Source organism: Bos grunniens, chromosome 15, assembly GCF_055505025.1.
Source record: "Bos grunniens cultivar Pamir isolate PY7600 chromosome 15, Bosgru_T2T1.0, whole genome shotgun sequence".
NCBI classification, from domain to species: domain Eukaryota; kingdom Metazoa; phylum Chordata; class Mammalia; order Artiodactyla; family Bovidae; genus Bos; species Bos grunniens.
This window is the reverse complement of record NC_141179.1, coordinates 37929330-37955110: the sequence shown is the minus strand read 5'-3', so window position 1 is coordinate 37955110 and position 25781 is coordinate 37929330. Positions and strand designations below refer to the sequence as shown.

Sequence of the window (25781 nt, the reverse complement as noted above, 5' to 3'; positions counted from 1 at the left end):
TGTCAAACACTGTGCTAGCTTTCCCTTTATCATCTCATCTGATCCTCCTGATAATCTAATGATGTGTTACAATCATAATTCCCATTTTTAAGATAAGGGGACAGAGACTCAGAGAGAGGGTTATGTGCCCTGAATGCAGATGAGATTTTAACTAGATCTGCTGACTCCAGAGACTTAATCTCAGCCTTCCTCTGTCTCCAGTCCTTGGTTGGGGGGTGGGAGGGGGGGTGGGGGACGGTGGTGGTGAGTAGACAGAGGTTTGAAGCAGAGAGAAGATTCAGTGGTGAGTCTCATCTTCTGCCTCCAGCAGAATCATCTTTAGGTTTCCAGTCCTGACAGTGACATGGGGGCTGGGAGTCCCTGGTACGCCCTGCAGAGCATCCTCACCTTCGATGCTCAGGAAATGTGCCCTATCTGGTGACAGACGTGGGGCAGCTCCCCCCAGTGGCCTTCCTCACTCACCTCCTTGGGGGCCCAGGGTGTCTGTCTTCAGGTCCTTCATCCCTCTGAGCTGCGCCCATGAGATGGTTTGGGCAACCTCTTTGAGGTCTATCCTCTCATCCCTTAGGGTTCCTCTGACAACCAGGAAATAAACCAAGTCCTCCTTATGAAGCTGGTGGCAAGTCCCATCCCTTCCTGAATGCAGAGCCCAGAAGACTCCCCTGTGTGTTGTCAAATTACTCCCCCCACCCAGCCCAGCTCCTCTATTATTCCCCCTCCACTAGTCTACACACCCTACAAGTGGCCTCCTCCAGCTTTATGACAGCTTATCCTGAGCCTGTCTGAATAATGCATGCCATTATACAGCTGGGCTCTGAGCCCAGAGCTCTCTATAAAATTAAACAAGCTCCAGCCAACAGTGCAATTCTGCAAGCTCAGGCGACTCCAAGTCCCACTTGAAGCCGAATGCTGCTTTTCAGTCCTTGGTGGGTGGGGGCTCCAGAGTGGTCCCCGCAACGACTCCATCTCACTTCCTACCTCTTCTCCCTGCCACACACGCCAGCCTCTGGGACACCTTTCATGAGGCTGTCAGTCACCCTTCTGACCAGGGTGACTTCCGTGGCCCGACCCCATCCTGGCGGTCCAGGCCCACCCTCACTGCATGCTCAGCCCTTTCACAACCTCAACCTGCTTCACCTCTGACAGCTGAGTCATGCGGTTGTCCCCACCCCATTTTAAACCAAAGATATCCAGCAGCAGAAGTACGATTTGAACCAGAATCCTCTCAGTCTGGGTTCGGGATTTCCCTCTTCCTCTCCTAGTAGCAAAAAATGCTAAGAAGACCATTTTTCACAGGCTTGGGAAAGGATGTAAGGAGAATCCAATGCAAATGGATACAAAGGCTTAGATATAGTCATGCTGAAGCTGGCATCTCCCAAGCCAAAGGAAGGCTGCCACGTTGATCCTGGCTCTCAGCCTCTCATGCTTTGGCATCATTTCTTCATGGTCTGCTCCAAAAGTAACTATCTATCACTTTATCTATCTTTGTACATATATAAAGAATATTCATACTACCTATGATTAAATATAAATATATACATGTATAAATATGCATGCTTATGTAAACATATATGTATACAGATATTTACATCTGGTGGAAGGTCATTAATAGCTAGCAAGGCAGGCTGGGGAGACCTTAGGATTCTTGTTTTTTCTTTTCACTTTAAAGAGTAATTTGATTTTATGTCAGTGACTCTCTGAGTAAGGTCTTTGTGTGGAACCCTTTTCAGATGTCCCAGGGGCCGTGGGAAGGTAGGTAGGCTGGTATAAAGGACTGTGGAGCAAGAAATCAGAGGGGTGAGTGTCTTGGCCCATACTAGAGCATACATTTAGTGAAATGATGATGTGGCTTTAAAATCAGAGTGCTTTTCTTTGACACTTCTACAGCCACCCCGCCCCCTCCCCAGATTGTGTCAGGAGTTTCTGCTCCATGCTTTTTAAACCCTGTACCCCATCCCCGTTTCAGTGCATCCCTACCCAGATTTCTTCCTGCTTTTAACATGTCTGCCAGACCATGAGCTCGTTATTGATAGAGACTGAGGCAGTGCCCAGCCCAGGGTCTGGCATATAATAAACCATTAATATTTTTTGCTTCATGAACAAAATTACCCATCCTAAGATATGACCTTTTCCCACCAAATAAACTATCCTAAAAGGAAGTAGGAATATAGAAGTTGAAGATCACTCTTAGCTAATTATAAAATATCAGAAATCCTGAACTCCTCCAGAACTGGACACTTTCGTCTTGGTCCTGCTGTGATAGCTGCCAAACTCTTAGACTGCAAAGGGCTCGGAGCTTATCTTTGTGGGGTACTGGGAAGGGGAGTTCTGGGGTGACTGGTTTCGATGGGGCTGTGCTGGGCTGCGGTAGTCGTTGCTGTTTCTGGTTGCTCACACACTATGCTTTCAGTTACTCCTTCCTGCATCCCTAGGACACTCGACAGTGCTTGGTGCATAGTATAGTTTTTGTTGAGAGAGTTCTCAAAAATCTGATGGGATGGCAGTTTTGCTGAACCCAGCTCCTTCTTCCTGTAATGTCTTTCTCAGTTTAGGAAACAGCGTGATGGGCTCAGTTAGAGCCAGGAGTGGTGCAGTTAAAGGCAAGTGCCCCTCAGGACCAGGTGCAGACCACTTGTTCATGTATTCTTTCCTGCTACTGGCACCTCTGCAGCCCGCAGGGAAGGGAAGAGGGGGAAGCAGGGAAAAGCCAGATGTGGGGCGGCCAGCTTCCTCTGCTCTGGACGTGGACGTCCAGAGTGGGGTTGCCACCAGTTTGCTGGGCACATGGTGAGTCACTGTTGTGATCTGTTGGCTCTTTCACTTTGCTCTGGGAGCCAAGGTGGCTTCAGTGATTTCTATAGAATTAACCTGTCCAGTTAGGAAGAGCGCTTCACTCCCAGCCTCTTCTCAGAAATCCTCCCAGACTCCTGGGAAGTCGCCACAAGGTAAGGGAGTTTCCACGAACTGCTCTCACAAAGAGAAAAATACAGGTTCACACTCAAGAGCTGGGCTGATCAGTTCTAAAGGGTTTTATTTTTTTTTTCCTTTTACAAACTGGAGTGAAGGAGTGAAAACAGGACCAATGTGGATTAGGGGGGGAGGTGTGATTATTTCATCCATCTGGACTTCCATTTTTCCCATCCCCAAAGTGGAAAGAAATTTCAGTATTGATGTAAATAAAGCCCCTTTCTGTGTTCCTGCCGTGGTGGTGGGGACGATCTGAGAAGTAACAGGTGGTCGCTGGCATAGTGAGAACCAGCATGAGGCATCTTGGTTTCAGCTCTCTCCATCTGCCTCGGGCTTGTTTCTAGAACTTATTTCTGACAGCTCCAGGCTTGTTCCCAGGCGGCTGCTGGGAGGGGGTTGCCAGGCGTCTGGAGCAGTGATAACTGGGGTTGACCCTGGTCCCAGCACAGGTGCCTCCCCTGGCCCCTCCCCTCCAGTTTAGATTTCCAAGGGTGACATTATTTCTGGAGCTGATATTTCACTGCAGCATGTGTGGGAGCTTGGGAACGTGTGAGTGTGTGTCTGTGTGTGTGTGTAGGAGCTGGGCGGGGGGAGGGGGCGGGGGATTTTTGCTCCTACGACCTTTCTAGATTCTCTGGCTGGGGCCCTGTAGATTAGGCTGACAAAAGACAGTTTAACAAAGGAAAAAAAAGTTATTAGCGTGTGCACTGCACTTACCCATGGGAACTGTCAGAGATGAGTAACCCACAGGGTTGGTTACAACGTGGGCTTCTGTAGCATCTTAGCAAAGGAACAATACATTTTTAGAGATGTCATAAGATAAAGGAAGAGAACCTTGAGTCTCTGAAGGTGAAAGTGTTAGTTGCTCCGTCCTGTCCAACTCTTTGAGACCCTAAGGACTGTAGCCCACCAGGCTCCTCTGTCCATGGAATTCTCCAGGCAAGAATACTGGAGTGGGGTGCCATTTCCTTCTCCAGGGGATCTTCCCAACCCAGGGATCAAACCCAGGTCTCCTGTATTACAGGCAGATTCTTTACCATCTGAGCAACAAAGGAAGCCCCCTTGAGTCTTTAGGGGTGGCGAACTGTGGGAAGACACGTATATGGCAAACCAATAGTAGCTAAAGACTGAAGTTTGCTATATGAGTTTCTTCTGGTGCTGAATCCAGGCTAATAAGGGTCTAAAGTTGTCTCCAGTGATTAACTCTTGTCCTTCTCAGTAGAGAGGAAAGGGAGAATGCTCTTTTTAAATTTATGTCCTGCTTTTAGTCAAATAGGGGGAGAACGGATATCTTTTTTTTTTTTTTTTGTATCTGCTTCTTAATTGCCTTCAGCTCAAGACAATCCTTAGACTAAAGTGGTATATTTGGGGGTGGCTATTCTGCTGCCCTACAGACCCCAAAATGCACCAGCTGAGTGAGGGGGTGTCAGTCATTCTCGAGTCAGCCGCGGGAGAGGTGACAAGGTGAGGTCACGTGACATTTTCTTTTCCTTGCCAGGAGGGTGGGGTCGTCGCGCTCTTCAAGATCTGCCGGCAGGACACTCTCCGGTGCCTCTACCCCCAGGCCCTCCGCACGCTGGCCTCCATCTGCTGCGTGGAGGAGGGTGTCCACCAGCTGGAGAAGGTAAGAGTGCAGCTGGCCGGCTGCATGGGGACTGAGGTCCCCGAGGGGGTGGGTGGCTGGGGAAAGTGACCTCTTGGTGGACATCTGGACCTCTTCCTGGAGCAAGTCCCCTGAGTCCCTCCTTTCCCCAGCATCATTCAGGTGGGGCTGCTGTGACCTTGACTGTGGCTGATGAAGATGTGAAGGGGGCAGAGACTGAGGAGCTCAGCTGGAGAAGGCAGGGCCCAGAGGGACACTCAGCACTTCCTGGGTGGAGATCCCAGGGGTGGACCACTGCAGGAGGCAGACGAGTCGGATGGGGAGGGGGCGTCGAGGCTGAGGGTGGTTGGTCCTCCTCTCGTGGCAGGTCCCTGGCATGAAGAGAAGAGATTTCTCAGGGGACGGGATAGGCAGGAGCAGGGTGTGCGTGGATGCCTGGGTAGGCAGGTGGGCTTCCCTCCAAGAGGGCTTGGGGTAAGGGAAAGGCTTGAGTCCAGGGGCGTGGTGGGTCACCACTGCTGGGGTGTCTGGGGTTGGAGGGGTGGGGTGACATGGCAGTCCCAGGTACCTGGCTCCAGGCCAACCTAGGGCAACATGACGGGTTTCAGCCACCCCCTCCCCACCCCCACACCGCCCAGGTGGGAGGGCTGAGCCTTTCTCCCACTTGGCCTGAGTGGGCCCGAGCCTGCAGACAGCTCCTCAGGGATTCTAGCAGGAGGGTTGGGAGGCTACGGCTGACACTTGGGGATTTTTCAATCATGTTTCAAGGAAAGATGCTGAAATTATTTTTATGGAAGAGAGGTAGAAAGTCGTGGTATGTCCTGGTGACAGATGCCATGTCTGCAGGATTGGGGGTAGGTACCTTGAGTGTGTTCTCATAGCTTGGTCTAAATGGGGAGGGGGCAAGCAAACTGCTTCCTTTCCACTGCATCCTTGCCCCACAGTCTGGTCCTGGCTGCCCAGGAAACCTCCACCCTCCCCTCAGCCTTTTCACTTTAGTGCGGACTCCTAGACGGATGGTTGTTTTACATTCTACCCTGCCTCTTTCCAAATCTGCTCAGGTTGTGGGACAGAGTCACAGGGTCATGGGCTCTGAGGTGCTTTTAGCTGAAGATGGAGTGTTCATGGGCAATCTACTCATTTCACAGATGAGAAGGCTGTGACTCAGAATGGGCAAGTCATTTGTCTGGGGTCACACAGCAAAGTGGTGAAGGAGCGAAGGCCAGCCCTCTGGACAGAGTGTTTCCTTCCCATGGGTTCAGAAGCCTTTGTGTGTGCGCTTGCTTAGGTGGCAAAAAGGAGACGAGGCAGTGGCTAGACAGACAGACTCCATGAAGTAAACGCACTGAGCACATCCAGCTTCATGCAGGGAATAATCCTCTCTTCTCCAGTAAAATCTCCCTCCTTAGAGAGTGGAAAATGGCCAAATGGGTTTATTTCTTGTCTTCTTTCACGCTGGCTGGCAGAAAGAAGAAGGGAAGAAAGCAGAAGGGACTGGACTCACCAGTCCTCCAAAAGCAGTGGATTTCTTGGCTTATGAGTTTGCAGAGCAGTGGGAAAACTTCAATCCGGGAAAGCAAAACAGCAGAACTTTTTTGTTTAGAGTGAAAGCCTGTGCAGCCAGGAAGGCTGGGGGCAGTTTTTCCTTCCACCTTCCTGTGAGGGTCCCAAGCCAGAAGGCGAAAATGTGTCTTTCCCAGGCCAGGTGGGCCGCTGGCCTGGGAGTCAGACCCCAACCCACCAAGCAAAAGGTTGAGGAGAGTGCCCAGTGCTGGAGGGGTTACTCAGCAGCCAGAGCTGACCTAGCCCCTTACATGCAGCCCTTCATTAAGGCCCCAGGACGTCCCGAGGTGAGCGCTCTTCCTATCTTCATCTTAAAGAAAAGGAACTGTCTCAGCCAGTGTAAGTGACTCACCTAAAATCACGGAGTAAGTTTGGAGCTAGGATTTGGATCCTGTCTGCTTGCCTAATGCTCAGTCAGTATCATTGCCTCACGGGTTTAATAGATACTCTGAGAACACCCCCCAAAAAAATTCCTTTAGCTAAACCCAGACCGCCTTGCTGTTTCTGGCCAGTGTCCTAATCTTCTCCCTCCCCTAACTGGCACAGGAGAAAGTCACCCTCTCTGGGCTTTCTCCTCCTCCAGGTCAGATTCGTTTCCATACACAGATACTTGTGAAACAATGCGGTGCCAGGCAGTGGGCAGGACGGAGACTTGTCAGAAAGGAGCCCCCTTGCGGTCAGAAACAGCAACTACAGCTCTGCAGTCAGAGCTTGCCAAGTGTCTCCATGGACAGCTTAGTTTCATTTGATGCTTACCTTGAACGTGCAAGCATACCCATTACACAGATAAAGAAACCGAGGCCCAGAGATATGAAGTGACATCTGCACAGAATCACACAGCTCGTAATTCATTCATTCAGCAAACATCTATCAACTGTCTGCTGTTTGCCAGGCACTGTTTTATGTGTTGGGAGTATAGCAGTGAACAAAACAGACGACCACCCTGGTCCTCTTAGAGCTTATGTTCTAGTTCATGGGGTGGCAAGTTACAACCTGTGGGCCGAAGTCAGCCCGTTGTTTTTGGCATGTACAGCCCATGAGTTAAGTCATTTTTAAATGATTATAAAAATATGAGAGGAATAACATTTTATGTCACGTGAAAATTATGTGAAGTTCAAATTTTTGATCCATAAAGTTTTAATGGAACACCGCCAGGCTCCTTCATTTAGGTGTTGTAAATGTCTGGTTTCTCTACAACAGCATAGTTGGATAATTGCAAGAGAACATGCAGTCAAAAATATTTACCACATGGCCCTCTACAGAAAATGTTTATCCACCCCTAATCTATCAGGTGATAAGGACATCATGGCCGTGGCTAAAAAGACAATGAAAGTGAAAATGAAGTTGCTCAGTCGTGTCCAACTCTGCAACTCCATGGACTGTAGCCTACCAGAATCCTTCGTCCATGGGATTTTCCAGGCAAGGGTACCATTTTCTTCTCCAGAAAAAGACAATAATTAACATTTATTGAGTGCTTGGTTTGTGCAAGCACTTGGCTAGACCACTCCTTTCATGGTGTCACTTAATCATTAACCTATCAGTGCTATTATCATCCATGTCATCTATAGAAGGAAGGAAGACTCAGAGAAGTGAAGCAACTTGCTCAAGGGCACACAGCTAATCGACGGCCTCATTTGATCCAGGATCACAAAGAGTTGGACATGACTGAGCAACTGAACATGCACTGATGAGCTGGAGCCAGCTGGGTTGCGAACCATCGTGCCCACCCAGGATTCAGCTCCAGTGTGTGAGGTCAAAGTCCATGCTCTTTTCCTCCATATCACACTGTTTCCAAAGTTGTGAGAAGTTCTAGAGACACCCGGGGGTCCTGGGTCACCTGCCCCTCCCCCAGGTCCCTCTCACACTCTGTGATCTGGGTGCCAAGTGCTGGCCTCAGACGCTCCGGTGAGGTCGCCACTGTCTGTGTTTAGGGTGGAAGGTGAAGAAGTCTGGGGATGGGCTGGATCGCAGAAGCCCTAGCACGACAGGCTGGGTGGAGGCATAAGTGGAGAGCAGGTGCCCGGGGGCTCTCACCCACTGCCCACTCACTAGGCACAGCTCACGCCTTCCTCAGATAATGTCACAGCCTCAGCCTCCCCTGATTTACTGGCCTCACCTCCTCCCTGAGGCTCCTGTAATTAATTGCCACAAGAAACGCGCTAAATTTGGTGAAATCCATCTTTGTCTGCAGCTACCCACCCCCTCCCCTTCCCGCCAACCTTGGAGCGGTTCATTAAGTCACGCACAGACCCCGGCAGAGTGTGAGTCTATTGGGTCACCAGACGCCCCATCCATCCTCAGCCCTGCTGTGTGATGCTAGAGCTCCGTCGGGCTTGAGGCATTCACATGGCCATAGATTCACTTAGTCACCTGCTTCTTCTTTCTCTGTCATCCAGCCGTTCACTTACTTTCAAGCCGCTTGCTTCCTTGCTCGCCCATTCAGTCCATCACCATCTCATCCTGCTACTAACTCATTCTGTCATCGAGTTTGTTGTGAACTGTCCAGTGTGCTGGGGAAACTGTGGTCTCTGAGAGTCAGGCTCTTCTGGATGCAAATCCAGGCTTGTCTACCTATGAACTTGGACACATTTCCCTGGGCAAGTTACTTTACTTCTCAGAGGTGCAGTGTCTTCATCCATCAATGTGCACGATGAAATCTACCTCCCAGGGCCGTCAGAGATGGATAGATGCACAGCAGTGTGGTTCCTGGCTCCCACTAGGCACTGAATAAATGGTAGCTGTTATGATTATGGTACAGGTAATTCCAGTTTCTGGGGTTTTGGACATCAGTGGCCTCAGGGAAATGATGGTCTGGTGGAGAAGGGAAGGCTGGCCTGTCAGCAGGAAGGGCTAGCATGGCCAAAGATGCTGCCCTGTGCACTGTGAGCGGAAGTGTGGAACACGAGTCCCCACAACCTTTCCACTTTACAGGGGAGGAAACTGAGACTCAGCTCATGAATGTGGAGTTTTGATTCAAAGCCTGGCTGGTTTCCAAAGCCCAGTTCTTTACTTTCTGTGACCCTGGGAAGAGCTGGCCCTCAGGGCAGTGGCTCCCAGGGAGCCAGGCTCTGGGTATTGGTCTGGAAAAGGGGGCAGGCATGGAAATTCCTGAGCGGGTATGGAGCTGAAAGATGTCAAGACAGAGCAAAGTCCTCTCCAGAGGTGTCTGAAGGGTCTTCCAAGCCTCTCTTCTTTCTTTCCAGAGGTCTGGTTCCTCCTGTTCCCCCTGGGGCAGCGGGTTTCAGGAAGTCTGTCTTCCCTCCCGTGTGCCCTCAGCAGACGGTCACCCCTCACTCCCCAGTCCCTGTGCTGGGCTCTGGGAGGAAGAGACAAGCAACTGTGTTCCCTGCCTCCCACCTGGGATGGCCACGGGGCGGCCCCATGGCTGTCAGAAGCCACAGGCCAGTGGCCTCACCTGTGCCCAGGGAGCTGGTGATGGCAGCGGCAGGAGGCAGTGGAGCTGGCCAGAGGACCGAGGCGGAGCCCCCAGGCAGGCCAGGGGAACGCGGCCTCGGCAGAGGGAGTCCACAGCTAGGCCAGTGGGGCTCTGAGTCTTTTAGGAGCTCAGTGAATTGGGGAAGCCCAGAAGAGAAGGCAGCGTTTTCTGGGACTCACTTTGGAGAAGATGGGATAAAGAAAATGAGGCCCAAAGAGAGAGTGAGGACCCCAGACCCACACAACCCGGTGAGAACAGATGGACCCAGCTCCATCTGATCATCAGGTGACCCAGCCCACCTGGACTGGTCAGGGCAGCACTGGGGAGGACTAGAGCTGGGACGGTGGACTGGCATCACCAAGGGGAGGACTGCCAGTCTGTGGGGAAGCTGCAAGGGGGCTAGAGAGCAAGTGATTCCTCTCTGAACCTCCGTTTCCTCTTTATGGGGTTGCCATGGTGAGGTGATGCAGCAGTGTGGGTGGGGCCTGTGTGGAGGCAGAACTCGCCTTTGTCTGTGTCCCTTCCTTCTTTCCTGGCCTGTTTGTCTTCACCTTTTGGGGTTAGTCTGGGGAAACCCTGTAACACGACCAGAAATCCTGAGTCCTGGGGTTTGACAGTGACCCTGGCAGACTTCCAGTGCTCTGATTGGCTCATGAGATGGTCAGGGCACTGCTGGTGCAGAGGCCAGGGTTGGACAGGGCTAGGGGCCAGGATGGGGTTGGAGGTGGGTGGGGACTAGAGCCAGACTGGGGCCTGGGGTCCAGGTGAGGGGCTGGGGCTGTGGGGCCGGAACCTAGAGTCTAGGGCCATAGGGGTCTGTCCAAGCCTAATGCTCAAATGGCCCGGGACAACCTCCGAGAGAGTTCTGGTAATTCCCTCTTCCAGCCGTGATACCAGAGACAATCTTACTTTCGAAAGAGATTTCTTTTATTCCCCCCTCCCTCTTATTTCATTTTTTCAAATAAGGAGTTCATCCTGTGTTGGAGCCAAGAAGAGAGTTTAATGAAAATCGATGGAGAAATTAAAGATGAACAGCGGGGAGGGAAGGAGGGCTCAACTTCAAGTCTAAGAAGAGATCCATCAGTAATGAGGGATGGGGACACTGCTGCCTGTCTCCATGCAGCTCCCTCATCCCATTTCCTGGGGCAGCTTCTTGGGATTGAGTTGCCCTGACATCTGAAGGGCCAGGCTGGAGACAGGGAGGCCTGGACCCAGAAACCGTGGGCAGGAGGGAACTGGGTGGGGAGGCTCTGTCTCTCCAGCTGCCGTCTTACAGGAGTTTCTTTCCACTGCCTGCTTCTTGTAGGGCTCCCGATGGTCAGAAATAAGTCACATCTGTAAAAGAAAACAACCAGTTTTTCTCATCCTTTTGCTCATTTGATCCAAACAGTCATTTTACAAGGAAGGCACACAGAGATGGTTATGCCCATTTTACAGAAGGGAAAGTTGAGGCTACAAGGCATAAAGACACTGGCAGGGGCAGTGTTGTGTCTGACTCTTTGCGACCCCATGGACTGTAGCTTGCCAGGCTCCTCCGTCCATGGAATTTTCCAGGCAAGAATACTGGAGTGGGTTGCCATTTCTTTCTCCAGGGAATTTTCCCAAACTAGGGACTGAACCCGGGTTTCCTGCACTGCAGGCAGCCATCAGGGAAGGCCCCAGGATGTGGAGACGGGATAGAATTAGGCACTCTGCCCTGCTCCCCCTGTCTTTGAGATTCACTCAGAGATTATGTAGGGGCCAGTATTGTCCAGACAGAAGAAGGCCCTGCTGGCCCCGGGTCTGCACCGCACTCCAAACCTGAGTTTGAAGAAGGCAGCCTCAGTCCTGCATGTGGCAGCCGGGGAGGGCTCAGCTCAGCCGGGCCTCGGCTGGTTCCCATGTGCTGTGCAACAGCGCCACCTGGTGGACAAAAGCAGCAGCTGCCTCTGACGTGCGGACTTGTGCTGTCTTCTCTACTTGTCAAAACTGGTCTGAACCAATAGTCAGGGCCACGATGTGTCCTGAATGTGGCCTGGTTTGCAAATTCAAGGTAACAGAGTCTTCTTTTTACTAAAGTGGCTTCCTCCCGGGAGAGTTTGGAGATACATCTTGTAATCTAGTGTTAGTTGCTCAGTTGTATCTGACTCTTTGCAAGGCTGTGGACGGCTAGGCTCCTCTGTCCATGGTATCCTCCAGGCAACAATACTAAAGTGGGTAGCCATTCCCTTCTCCAGGAGATCTTCCTGGTCCAGGGATCAAACCCAGGTCTTCTGAATTGCAGGCAGATTCTTTACGTCTGAACCACCAGGGATGCCCTCTTGTGATCTAACATGTCTCCAACTTGCAGTCTTCCACAGCACTTGTCCTGTGCCCTCCTGGAGCAGAACCCTTCCTAAACCCCCAGTTCTCACTACACAAAATCCACCCCTGCCCCCGCACCCCACCCCCAGCCCAGTAAAGGTGCCCTCTGAGCAAGCCACGGTCCGCACATTGCCCCTCTGACACACAGACCCGGGTTGATGTCTGGCTTTCCGCCCACTCACTATGAGTTGACTTTGCCCTGCTCCAGCCCTGTGCCATCACACGTAAAGCGCAGTGATAATCCCTGCCTTGCAGACAGTGAGAGCCAAACGAGTCAACATACCATAAGTGCAAGCTGTTTTCCCCTTCTTATCAAATTCTTCCACTAACCATTCTCAGGGCTTCCTTGCCTGCAGCACCTGCCTAGGTGAGGCCATCCCAGTGGAGTGGCTCAGCGGTACTTGCCCATGTCGGTCGATGCCCATCTCTGAATGGCCTTCCTGGCAGCCCTCTCCCTCTTGGAGCTCACATTGTACTTGGTGCGTCCCTGAGAGCGTGACCTATACCCCTGACCTCAGAGCACTGTCTAAGCTTCCCCACCAGCAGACGCTGTCTCGCCTACTCCTTGGCCCATCAGGGAAGTGGCTTGCACACACAGATGAATCATTTTTGCTGTATGGATGAATAAATACAGTTGGAAGAGTTCTGGTGCATCCTTCCATTGCTAATGGCAGGACAGAGACTCAGAGAGGCAAAGCTCCTGCATCCCAGGCTCCCACTGTTAGCAGCAGGGCCACAGCCAGAAGGCTGGCTGCTGACTTCATGCGGATACAGCCTGTGAGCAGTTCCGGGCCCCTGCGTGGGGTGGGGTGTGGGAGTGAAGACGTTGTAGATCCCTCGGCAAGGATGCACTAGCTGAAAATCTTTCTATGGGATTTGCCCTGAGCCCCTTTTTGTACCATCTGGCCTGAGTAGTTGGTTCCAGCTTCCTCTCCCCTCCCTTTCTCTCCCTCCTGTCACTCTAAGCCCAAGCTCTGGAGTCCACAAACAGACCTTGTCCCTGGACTGGCAATAGTGCGGAGAGCCTGGGGCCAGCTCTTCCTTTGCTACTGGTTTGCTGGGGAACCACAGGGAACTTTCCTAATCCCCGTAAGCCTTGGTGTTCTCATTCGCTGAGTGGAGAATCTGTTCTGCTGGTATCCTGTGCCCGATGAAGTGATCTTGGAAGATGAACGTGTGAACACAACTTAGAAGGTGTTGAGCTGGCTGGGCTGGGGTTCTGGGGCCTCTTCCCTGCACACAGTGTGTTGTCAGAAGAGAACTGGACACCTCTCCCTGTGAGTCCATAGATGGAGACCTGTGCTTGTGTGTGTGTGTGTGTGTGTGTGTGTGTGTGTGTGTGTATGTATGGTGGGTGAGGGGCAGTAAGCTCGGCAGGGTAAAACATCAGTAAAGTGCATTTCCTGGCTGTACCCCCAAGTAATCTAGTGCGAGCAGGGAATCTGCCCATAAGAAGTCAGATGTAAACATGATGCTTGTGTCAGGGAGAAGGGGTGCCACAGCGAAGCGAGGGCTGCTCAGGACCCCGGACGGGGTACAGAGGTGGGGCCTGTACCATCACGGCTTCCCCTGGGCTTCTGGAGCGGGGCCAGTGCCAGTTCAGAGGCCAGCAGGGGAAGGAAGCTGCTGCAGCAGAGACAGTGAGGAGACAGGGAAGGTAGAGTGTGGAGGTTTGGGGGCAGAATTTGACATGGGAGGACCCATTTGCTGGGAACAGCCTGGCACCAATGGCACAGGATCCACCTGGTGGCAGGTGGTGGGTACTCCAGTCACACACAGAGACAGAGACAAGGAGAGGGAGGAGTAAAGGAGAGGGAGGAGTAATGGGAAAGAGGAGGAGACACAGGATAAGAGAGGAAGGAGCGACGGGAAGACCCACACAGATAATGAACACACAGTTTCCAAAGGAGTGTTTCATTCTCCCTTGGGCTACTTTAAAAGTACAAATAATTAGTTTGGGAATTCCAGTGGTTAAGATTCTGCACTTCCACTGCAGAGGGTGTGGGTTTGATCCTGGCTGGGGAACTAAGATCCCATGTACTGCGTGGTGCAGCCAAAAAAAAAAACAAACAAGTTATTAATCTGAAGCCTTGTGGTGACTGGACATGCAGTGCCCTGCTCCTGGCCTGCTTGGGCATATAGTGATCTCTCATGGTGGTTTTAATTTTCATCTCACTGACAACTAATACTTTTGAGCTGTTTTCCCATATCATTTCAAGCATTTAATGCAGCTCTTCAACCCCAAAAGGGTAGTGTCTTCAGATGGCAGCTCTCAAAAGGTCCACCGATCCTGTGTTTCAACTTACATGTTCATAAAATTCGTTGACAATGCCTTCTGTCTGTTATTAATGCAAGCTTCCAACTTTTGTTGGGCCAATTATATCTGCCAGTTTGCATATCTAGCATACTAAGAGGAGATCATTTTCATTACTCTATTCTATACCATTATTATTTAGGTCATTGACCTATCATTGGAAAAACAGAATTATTTTAGGGGCTGAGGGAGCAGGAGTTTTTTGTTGTCGTTTCTTTGGCTGCATCGTGCGGCTTATGATTTTGTGGCATCTTAGTTCCCTGACAAGGGTTTGAACCCTCGCTCCAGGTGGTAAAAGCCTGGAGTCTTAACCACTGGACTGCCAGGGAATTCCCCAACTTTTGGTTTTTACTAAATTATCTTAAACTGTTTCCTGTCCTTTGGACAGGAAGGAATTTGAATAAATGCTTCCTTTAATTGGTATGTGCCATGACATGTACCTCTATGGGTTAAATTTTCCTTTGAAGTGTGATTAACAATTTTGTTTCAATGGAAGTAGAGCACTATATAAGCAGAACAAACCATGGGTTTCAGTATTTGTGATTATTGCAAAAAATTGAACTTGTGTATATTATATGTTATACACATTAATATATATAATAACATATATATACACATACATGCAAAACCAAGGGCTTCCATGGTGGCTTACTGGTAAAGAATCCACCTGTGGTGCAGGAGCTGCAGGAGTCTCAGGTTCAATCCCTGGGTTGGGAAGATCCCCTGGAGAAGGAAATGGCAACCCACTCCAGTATTCTTACCTGGAGAATTCCATGGACAGAGGAGCGTGGCAGGCTACAGTTCATGGGGTTGCAGATTGTTAGACATGACTGAAGCGACTGAGCACTCACTGACCATTTGGTTATTTTCTGTGATATGTCTGTTTGAGACTTTTGCCCATTAAAAAAAATGAATTGCCTTTTTCTTATTGATTTATAAGCTTAAATATATGTATTCTACATAAAACTCTTTGTCAGATATGTGTATTAAGAATACATATTCTCAGTCCGTGGTTTGCATTTTCATTTTCTTAATGGTGTCTTCAGATGGATAGAAATTAACTTTGATAAAGCCCAATGTATTGATCTTTTCTTTTATAGTTAGTGTTTCTTGTCTCCATTTAAAAAAGGTTTATGTTCCCTCAAATCATGAAAAGAGTCTCTTATATTTTTTTCTAGGAGCTGTATTATTTAACCTTTCACATTTAGTTCAATAGTCTATTTTAAATTACATTTTTTTGATGTTCAAGATTCAATGTTTTTCTGTATGATATCCAATGGAGCCAGCACCACTTATCAAAAAGATAATGTTTTTCACCGCTGAATTAAAATGGTACCTTTGTTGTAGGTAAAGTAATGACACAGGTATGTCTGTTTTTGGACTATTTTCTGTTCAATTAGTCTTTTTGTCCATCCTTGTACCAGTATGGCCTTGGCTGAGTCCCTATAATCTAAATAATTTTTCATATTTGGTAATATAGATTATCTAATATTGTTCTTGTTTAAGACTTTCTTGGTAATTCTAAGTTTTATGCTTTTCTATATATAATTTAGAATCAGCTTGTTACTTTCTCCAAAGACACCTGCAGAGATTTTGATTGAAATTTCTTTAAATTTGTAAATAAATTCAGGGAAATTTGACATCTTAGACAGTATAGGGTATTCCAGTCAATAAATGTAGTATACCTTCCCACTCTCTCTCTCAGCAATGTTTTGAGTTTTCAGTATTGATGTCTTACACATTTTTAAGATTTATTTCTAGATATATTTTTATGCTAATGTGTGTTATTTGAATTTTTATTTTCTAATTATTGGTGATATATAGAAAATACAATTTTGAATATTATATCTAATGATCCTGCTGAATTGTTATTAATTTTAGTGGTATGTAGATGCTTTGGGATTTTATGCAGATTTGGATTATGTACATTGAAGAAGAAGTGAGTGCTCAGTCATGTCTGACTCTTTTGTGACCCAGTGGACTGTAGCCCGCCAGGTTTCTCTGTCCATGGAATTTCCCTGGTGAGAATATTGGAGTGACTTGCCATTCCCTTCTCCAGGGGATCTTCCCAATCCAGGGATTGAACCCACGTCTCTTGCATCTCTTGCATTGGCAGGCAGAGTCCTTACCAGCTGTTCCACAGGGGTACAATCATGTCATCTGTAAATTATGACAGTTTCACTTCCTTTTTTGGAGTCATTATACCTTTTTATTTCTTTCTCTTGTATTACCTAGGGCCATGACCAACCTAGATAGTATGTTGAAGAGCAGAGATATTACTTTGCCAACAAAGGTCTGTCTAGTCAAGGCTATGGTTTTTCCAGTGGTCATGTATGGATGTGAGAGTTGGACTGTGAAGAAGGCTGAGCGCCGAAGAATTGATGCTTTTGAACTGTGGTGTTGGAGAAGACTCTTGAGAGTCCCTTGGACTGCAAGGAGATCCAACCAGTCCATTCTGAAGGAGATCAGCCCTGGGATTTCTTTGGAAGGACTGATGCTAAAGCTGAAACTCCAATACTTTGGCCACCTGATGTGAAGAGTTGACTCATTGGAAAAGACCCTGATGCTGGGAGGGATTGGGGGCAGGAGGAGAAATGGACAACAGAGGATGAGATGGCTGGATGGCATCACCGACTCGATGGACATGAGTTTGAGTGAACTCCAGGAGTTGGTGACGGACAGGGAGGCCTGGCGTGCTGCGATTCATGGGGTCGCAAAGAGTTGGACACGACTGAGCGACTGAACTGACTGACTGTCAAGTATTAAGTAGCGGTGGTGATAATAGCTATCTCTGTCTTGATACAGATTTAGGGGGAATGCTTTTGATATTCATTAACTTTTTCCTCATTATCATTTTAAGGACTAGAATACTGAGGCTTAGAGAAGATGAATAACTTGCTCATTTCACCAAGTCAGCAGTTAACACAGCTGAGTTGTGAACCCAGGCTTTTTTTACTCCTCGGTTTGTGCAGCTCCCACTGCACCATCACTACCTCTAGAAAAGTGGGCTGAACCCAGGATCTCTGCTAGAGTCACTTGAGGAAGCTTAAAAATATTGATGACAAGACTCCATCCCAGACCAGCTAAATCAGAATTTCTGGTGGTGTAGTGCAGGCATTAGTATTATAACAATCCCACATATGAGTCTAATCACCTGAGAACCAGGCAGATAACCGCTGATCTAGAAGTACTTTGGTACAGTTCAGATTCCAGCTGTGCCAGGAGTGCTTTGTGGAAAACTTGCTGCTTTCACATCACCACATGCCTAGCAACCTTCACCCAAAGGAAAATAAACTTTTTCTTAGTGACCTTTGAAACCTCCTCACAGACTCCACTCCTTCCACTGCCAAATGCCTCCAGAGCATCTTTTCAACAATCTGCTTTAAGGAAAATCACTTGCTTGATGGGGAAATTATTTTCTATTTATATTCTTAAGTGATTTAATTCTTGATTTCTTTCCACCTCACTAATTCACCTCCTTCTTCATCACTGACTTGGCTGCCAAACTGGTTATATAATCCCTTTCATCTACTGTTCCATTCCCTATTTCATACTCATATTTGTTTTTGTCTGATTTGGCACTTGACTTTTAATCGAAGAGTCTTGTTTGAAAGAGTAAAAGAGGTTGAGTGGGGTCTGGGTATGTTCATTTGGGAGGAAGGTTATTTTCTCCTCCTGAAGGTGTGTTTTACTTTCTGTAACTTTCTATTGGGCTCCCAGCTCTCCCACCACTACTTAAAACAAACATGTCATTTTATAAAGTAAGCCTCTAACCCCTTACTTTGTTCGTAGACTTTGTCCTGAACTTTGCCCTCTTCTGGTTTATATCCCACATTCAGATCCTGCTTCTGGCCTGTGGGCTCAATTATTCCACCAAATACCTTGCCCTGTCCCTTGGCCCGCACTTGGCCTTGCTTCCTCGGATGTGACCCTGCTTCCCTCACTGACTGTGATTGGATTTTCCCTTTAGCTGTACCTTGGATATGCAGATCCATCAATGAGCAGGATTCCAAGTTCTTTGTGGTTCCCACTTGTCTTTTGTTTTTTTCTGCAGGCTTCTTGTGTCCAGAAAGGTGAAGGAGGAAATTCGGGGGGTCTTTAGGTCATGCTCCCCTTCCACCCCACAGCTGTTATAGCTGCTTTCACATGATTCTGTTAATCTGTTACAACAAGCAAGTCCTGACTTCCCCTAAAAATGAAACATGCAAAAAGGAATTAGAAAGTAGCAGGCGAATGCCAGTGATAGATGATGGGCCTTTGTATCCTGGCCCCTGTCCCTTAGATATTCACCCAAAAGCCACCGGTGCTGCTTTCCCGAAGGTCAGTGGAGGACATTGCTCATAAATCGGATGTGATGTGTCCAGTACACTTGGATCCCTCAAGGGCATGGTTTCCACATCCCACCTCCCAGGGAGACTTTCACAGTCTGCCTGTTCCCTCTTTGTTCAGATTCAGGGTGCATCAGTCCTCCAACCCAAGTAGTGACCAGGCCAGACCATCCTCAGCATCACTTGAATGCCCTCCCATGAGGAAAGCTTGTCACCAGACCCAGCCCATCCCACTCTACGTAAAAGCTAATTACCTCTAAGTGCTTCCAGCAGCAATCTCTTTAGGGCTGTGAAAGTGCTTTGATTAGATTGTTCTCTTGGCATCATTAAATTCACGACTGAGGATGGGAAGTGGGTGTTTGGGGATGGAGGCTCTCCAGAAATGGGACCAGTGTTGGAGGGAGCTGGTCTCATGCTGGGCTACCCCTCGGCCCACCACAGGAGCTGAGTTGAGCAGCCCCTGCTGAGCTGACCCTCTTGCCAGCCTCTTCCTTTCCTGCCCATGTCAAAGGCCCCACAGCTGGGCCACAGGGCCAGGAGAGGGGGAACCAGGATGGGAGTCTCGGCCGTGGCATCACCCTGCTTCGTGGTCTGAGCAGTCTCTTCCCCTCCCTGGGTCTCTGTTTCCTGATCATTCAGCCCAAACTTCATGCAGCTGAAGTTGTCTGTCAGGCCTCAGCTGCCTACTAGACACCAGAGAAGATTCAGTGCAGGAGCTACTCCAAGCCGTTCAGATCTAGTACAGGGATGGGCATGTAAACTAGGCATTTACCAACATGATGGGGCTTCCCAGGTGGCTCAGCGGTAAAGAATCCGCCTGCCAATGAGGAGACATGGGAGATGCAGGTTTGATCTCTGGGTCAAAAAGATCCCCTGGAGAAGGAAATGGCAACCCACTCCAGTATTCTTGCTTAGAGCATCCCATGGACAGAGGAGCTTGGCAGGCTATAGTCCAAAGGGTCACAAAGAGTTAGACACGACTGAAGCAACTTAGCACACACGCGCCAGCATGGTAAGTACTCTAGTTGTGGGCAGACCAGAGTGTGTGGAGGACAGAGACCTTCTGCCTGGGGGATGAAGGCGCATGTTCACAGAGGAGGTGATTTCTTACCTGGGTCTGAGAGGGAGTGAGGAGTGAAGGCAGGGAAGAGGAACACTTCAGCTGTAAGTGAACTGCGTTTGAATTGTCTATGAAATATCTGGGAAAATTAGTTTTGGAATTGAACATAAAGATACCCAGTAGCAGGTTGGAAATGTGTATGTGGATCTTGGGAAAGGAGGTCAGAGCTGGAGGGCTAGGTTTGAGTCATTAAGGTCACTTGGGTTTGAGAGGTGTTGCTGACGTGGTCCAGAGTGGGCTGATGGCAAAATCTGGGGTTAAGAAGCAGTTAGCTAGGAGGAGATGGGCCCCAAAGTGGGTATCCTGGAGGCCCAGGAAGAGGAGAGGCCCAGAGGGAGAGAGTTCTCAGCAGGGGGAGGTAATTCTAAAGGCCAAAAAAGAGAGGAATGGAGAGGCTGGGCTTTGCACCAGTCACGTTCCCAAATCCTTTTAAGTGTATGACCTCTCTCTTTCTGCTTCTCCCTCTCCCACCCCTGTTTCTCTTTGGTTTCTGTATCTCTGTTTCTCCGTCTCTTTCTTTGTTCCAATTGATCTCTGTGTCAGTCTGCCTAGTTCAGCTTCGGTCACAATGTAAATGCTCAGTTACTGTTTGCTGAACATTAGAGATGCATGGGTGGTACTTTTTCTCTCAGTTCCCTTCTGAGGAATGTAATTGTTCATCTTATCGTTCCTGGTTGGGCATTAATACAGGAGTCACTGACCTTCGCAAAATTCTAGTTCTGGCCTGCATGATCCAAGGTTGTCAAGCCAATGAAAAAACTTGTAGGCCCCAATCCGCAGAGCTGAGGTTCCCCACGGGGTCACAACCTCAGAGGAGCCTGCAGAAGGGAGCCCTGGAGAGAAGTCCAGGTGGGAGACTAAGCTAGGGTAGGGAAAGTGAAACCAGGGCCCTAAGTCTTGGAGAGACAACTGTACCCACTGGATGGGGCTAAGGTGGAATGAGGGTGCCACCGTGTGGCGGCCACTGCATATGCATCTCTTAGGTAATGCAGATTTCAGCACCCTTTGGGGTTTATCCATTATATATATATACATATATATATATATATATATATATATATATATATATATATATAAAGAGAGAGAGAGTGAGCGAGTGAGCACTTCCCTGGTGGCTCAGATGGTAAAGAATCTGCCTGCAATGCAGGAAGCCTAGGTTTGATCCCCTTGGAGAAGGAAATGGCTACCTACTCCAGTATTCTCGCCTGGAGAATTCCATAGACAGAGGAGCCTAGTGGGTTGCAGTCCATAGAGTCACAAAGAGTCGGACATGACTAAGCAAAAAATTAAAGGCTCAGAGTAGGTACAAAAATATTCCAGCTAGTAAATATAGAGGCAGGATTCAGAACAGCTAGGTGTGACTCCAGAGGCCGTGCGTTTTCTGAGACTGTACGAATTGGTTCATACACTGGGAAGCCCACAGCCCATTGGTGGGGGCCCTTCAGAGCCTCCTGATGATGAGCTGGGCTGGACTGAAGTTGCTGAGATAGTAATGGATATGGAGATCAATTTTGGTTGGTGGCCGCTTGCTAGCAGGAGGCCATGTGGCCAGTCACTGGCATCAGGGCCAGAAGCCTGGGAAATTGACCCACTCAACGATTCAGGGTCACTTTCCAGGGGTCAGGAATCTGTGGGATCCAGTTATACATGCTGTCATGACAGTAGATGTGCCTAGATGTGAGCTCTGAAGAGGGTCTCCCTCTCTGATCTGGGGGTAGGGGCCTTAAGTCAGAGCGGCTTCTGGGAGATCTCCCCGGAAGTCAGGCTGTACAATGGTCATTTGTGGATGAGTCACTTGCCCTTGCCCCTCTGCTCCAGTACACAGCCTGGCACTCGGCATGCGCTCAGGGAGGCTGTGCTCAGTGGGTTTGCCAAGCGGGAGTCTGGGCTGGTGAGTGGGCCCTTGGGGACCGTCCATTCCCTGACCTCTCTAGTGTATTCAGATTGGCCCATCTCCCTGAACCTGCTGGGGATTAGGTCTGAATCTAGTTTGGGACTGACCAGCATTCCCAGCTGGGGCTGGGATGCAACTCCATGTGCACCCAAGATGAGATTAGGGAGTTGGACTGGCTGAGAGAGTCCCTCACTAGAGACCCTGTTGCTCTCTAGCCTTGGATGGTGCTGGAAGTGGGGAGGCGACGAACCAGATAAGCTTAAGAGGTGTCTTAGGTTGCAGTAAGAGGGCAGCTTCCCATTTCTAGGCCCAGAGCAGCCCCCGTTTCTTCCCTGGGCCCCGGTGAGGTCCCTCCCAGAGGGCCTGTTAGCCGAACACCTGGCAGGAGCCCAGTCCTGCGGGGACTGCTGGCTGCTGTTTGCTCTCTTTTATTGAGCACATCCAGGTGAGTTATTGCGGACGGTTCCCCAGGCTCCTGTTTCCACATTTGTCTCTTTTGAGTCTGAGATTGCCAAAGGCTTTCACTGCTAATGGCCCTTAGGGCTCCCAAGAGCATTTAAGGGAGGCCTAGAACATGACTGGGTAATTAGTCAGACTAAACGCAGCCCCTGGAGCGTGGCTGAAGCTGAGTGGCAGGAAGTCATGGTGTGGGGACAGGAGCCCAGGCCCAGGGCAGCTGCACAGGCTTCTCCTCGCCTCACCTCACCTCACCCTGCCTCTGTCCCTGCCCTGAGCCCGAACAAGGGTAGGTCTCCCTGGCCCTTGATGGCAGGGTCCCCAGGCAGGTGGGTGTCCTGCGTCATCTGAGGAGGACTGCTGAGCTGACCTTGGCAAGTTACTGCCTCTCTTTCTCTGAACAAGTCTCATCTTGCTGGCAGGCTGAGCTCAGGTGTCACTTCTCAGAAGGCAGCATGACACCTCTTCAAAACCATGGGCTTTGAGACCAAGCCGTTTTGGTTCAAATCCCAAAGCAACTGGTTTTAAAGTCTGTGATCTGGGGTAAGTCAAAGAACCTTTGTGTGTCTCAGTTTCTTCATCTTTAAATCGAAGATAATGATAACACTGACCTTAGAAGGTTATTAAAAGGATGAATGGTATAATAACGTATGCACTGTGTATAGCACTGACCTCGGGAGGCGGTTATGAGGATTAATGGTGTAATAACACTTGCACAGTGGTAGCGGGCATATATTAAGCTCTCAAGAAGTTACAGTACCAAGAGCAGGTCCGACTGGAGCAGAACTCGGGGGGTTGACATCTTTCTCTGGCATTCAGGTCCCCTGTGCCCAGGTTTGCTTCTCTCTGGTGGGGCAGAGAGAGCAAGGCCTCTGTAGGGGAAGGCGGTGGAGGACAGGATGGGGAAAAAGGATGCTGAGCTCAGCCTGCTGCTGACCTAAGGAGGGGAGGAGGGAGCCAACATTTGTCAAGCATCACTTCTGGCTCCAGCATCTCCTGCTTCATCTCTTTAACTCCTCACACCTTGTTGGTGGGTGAGGAAACAGAGTCTCAGAGAGGCTGAGTGACCGAGCAGGAGGGAGTGAGGAGGGGCGCTTAGGGGTGTGAGATTCCTAAGGGACTGTTCTTTCTACTAGAGTTCGCTGTGGTGGATGCCCTGGCCTAGCCCCTGGACACCTGCTGATGCCTGCTATCTAAGAAGCCCATGGGAAGTCACTGATCTCTCTGGAGCCAAAGGATAAGCCCCTAGAGTCCCTGGGGATCCAGTCTGGGATGTGAGTCTGTTTCATTATTGTCATGAGCATGTGCTGTCTCTCTGCTCGCAGGTGGATGGTGTTCTGTGCTTGGCTGACATTTTGACCGACGACAGCCACTCAGAAGCCACGCGGGCCGAGGCTGCGGCCGTGGTGGCCCAGGTCACCTCCCCACACCTGCCCTTCACCCAGCACCTCAGCAGCTTTCTGGAGAGCATGGAGGAGATTGTGACAGCTCTCGTTAGTGAGTCATCTGGGGTGCGGGGGTGCCGTTGGGTGAGGGGGGCCTTGTCACGGTTGTCTTCAGAAAAGGCTCCCTGGGCCCCCTCACTACACCCCACACAACTCCTCCACAGAGATCACATGTGCCAAATCCCAGCGGTTAAGGATCAGAGTCAGACTTGGAAGAGCTTTGTTGTCAAGTCTTCTATTAGAATGCTTGCAGCCCTCTGAGAAACTACAAGCATTGACTTGAGTTCAGGCTAGGATTAATTGGCCTTTCTGGGTGGAGACCAAGACACGCCCCAGGGAAGCGTGGGGACTCCAATGTTGAGGTTCAGATCCTTGGCCAGAGAGACTGATGGGCTTTGTTCCCGAAATCTCCTATCTGTGGTACCCGGGGAATGTGGCAGCAATGTCTGGCGACAAGTGGCTTCTCAGAGAGCAGCCATTCCCCACACCTGCTGCCTGCAACCCCAGCCTGGCCTCGCCCCCTGGGACCCTGAGAGCTTTGACTCTTCTAGAGTCCCCTATTCAGATGTGTGTGTTCCTGGCAGGAGAATCAGAGCCTGATATCCAGAATATACTCTTTCTGCCAAACTGCAGGAAGTAGAAGAACTCACCTGGAGAGCAGTCCTCAGGAAATTTGTTTTGCAGACCTCAGCCGTTCTGTATTTCTATTTCAATCCCTCTCTCTGTCACTGTCTCTATATCTGTATCTTATTGAAACAATGAACATTGATTTCATCAGATAATGTAGGGTTGGTGTCAGGGCACTTGGGCTTGGATTTTTGTCTTTGATTCATCCATCTGACAAAGAGCTCTTGATCGGTAGCCCTGGGCAGGCTGTGTGGGATTCCACCCCTCACTTGCCATACTGCATTGCAAAGCTCCCTTTATGGTGTTCCTACTGTAGGAAACAAGAGGTAAGGACCCGTTTCTCCCAAGGGTTCTCCTAGCTTTAGAATTTTCAGATCTGTAAGTACTTTGTACTCAGGAGGTCTTAGTTAGAGTTGACTTAATGGCTGATTCTAGTTTCTCTGGTCATGGCACCTCCAGGCCAGGGTGGGAGAAATCAACTTGTTAAATATCTACATTGATTCAAAGCTGAGAAAATACAGAAGTGGACTGTTGAAGAGCCTTGGCTGGAGGGAACTCAAGAGATCACGCCCACCCTATAAGAGAAGAAACTGAGGCCCAAAGCGGGTGAGAAACTTTCCCAAGGCCACATGACAGTGCTAGGATTCCCTTCTGCCAAGGGTGTTATACTCGGGCATAGCACCAGAGCCTGGCAGGAAACAGAAATGAGGTGAAGAAGCCAGGTGGAAGAAGAAAATAAGGAGATTTTGAGTCCTGTATTGAATTTAAAAACATGTACAGTGGATGATGTTGTTGTTCATTTGCTCAGTCGTGTCCAGCTCTTTTCGACCCCATGGACTGCAGCACACCAGGCTTGCCTGTCCTTCACTATCTCCCGGAGTTTGCTCAAATTCATGTCCACTGAATCAACGATGTCATCCAACCGTCTTATCCTCTGTCAACCCCTTCTCCTGCCCTCAATCTTTCCCAGCATCAGGGTCTTTTCCAGTGAATTGGCTGCTCGCGTCAGGTAGTCAAAGTATTAGAGCTTCAGCTTCAGCATCAGTCCTTCCTTCCAATGAATATTCAGGGTTGATTTCCTTTAGGATTGACTGGTTTGATCTCCAGATTCACTTCTGCCAGGGGTGTCATGCTCAATCATGCACCAGAGCTTGGCAGGAAACATAAATGAGGTGAAGAGGCCAGATGGAAGAAGAAAATAAGGAGATGTGAGTCCTGTACTGAATTTAAAAGCATCTGCAGTGAATAAAGAGAGGCAATCCCTGATAAACTCCAGTTGATTGTTGCCATATAGGAAAGAGCAATTTTAAAAAAGACAAAAATTCTAAGTTTTATAGAAAATCTCCTAGTCTATAAATGATAGCAAATAATAAATCAAAACATATATATTCCAAGTGACCTTTCACTATTACCATATGTCTATGCCAGCTTCTTTGCCTGGTCTGGATTTCTCCCCAGAGAAGAGTTTCCTTATTTGTTTTGCCCTGATGAAGATACATTGTGGAGTCGGCTCTGAGAGTCAGCAGATGGGATGTATCTTCTGGGCAGGTAGCCAGGGCTCTGTTCTTTGGTGGGAAATAGTCCTCCAATTTCTTGCCATTCCCTGGAAACATTTATAAATGAGTCACTGGGATCCTCAGTTTAATCTTTCTAACATATCCCAGGTGACTCAGCCTGTAGCTCAA

General features: G+C 49.2%; 1 protein-coding gene and 1 long non-coding RNA gene across 4 annotated transcripts in view; one reads left to right on the top strand and one right to left on the bottom strand.

Annotated features, from left to right (window-relative positions):
- INSC (INSC spindle orientation adaptor protein) overlaps nucleotides 1-25781 on the top strand; it is a 138191-nt gene that overhangs the window by 83591 nt on the left and 28819 nt on the right. For 2 of the 3 annotated variants that reach the window (XR_015141522.1, XM_086338369.1), the window contains exons 7-8: nucleotides 4466-4591; nucleotides 23350-23521. Coding sequence is in view for 1 of the 3 variants with exons in the window: in XM_086338369.1 (XP_086194495.1) it covers nucleotides 4466-4591; nucleotides 23350-23521 (298 nt within the window). In the remaining 2 variants the exon portion in view is untranslated. Of the gene's footprint in view, nucleotides 1-4465; nucleotides 4592-23160; nucleotides 23522-25781 lie in introns of all 3 variants that reach the window. The other variant, XR_015141523.1, reaches the window with a different exon arrangement.
- On the bottom strand, nucleotides 10437-18653 carry LOC147357684 (uncharacterized). The gene is made up of 3 exons (XR_015141524.1): nucleotides 18517-18653; nucleotides 18203-18415; nucleotides 10437-10904 (listed from the first exon to the last, which is right to left on the bottom strand). It is a non-coding gene; the product is annotated as an uncharacterized LOC147357684 (long non-coding RNA).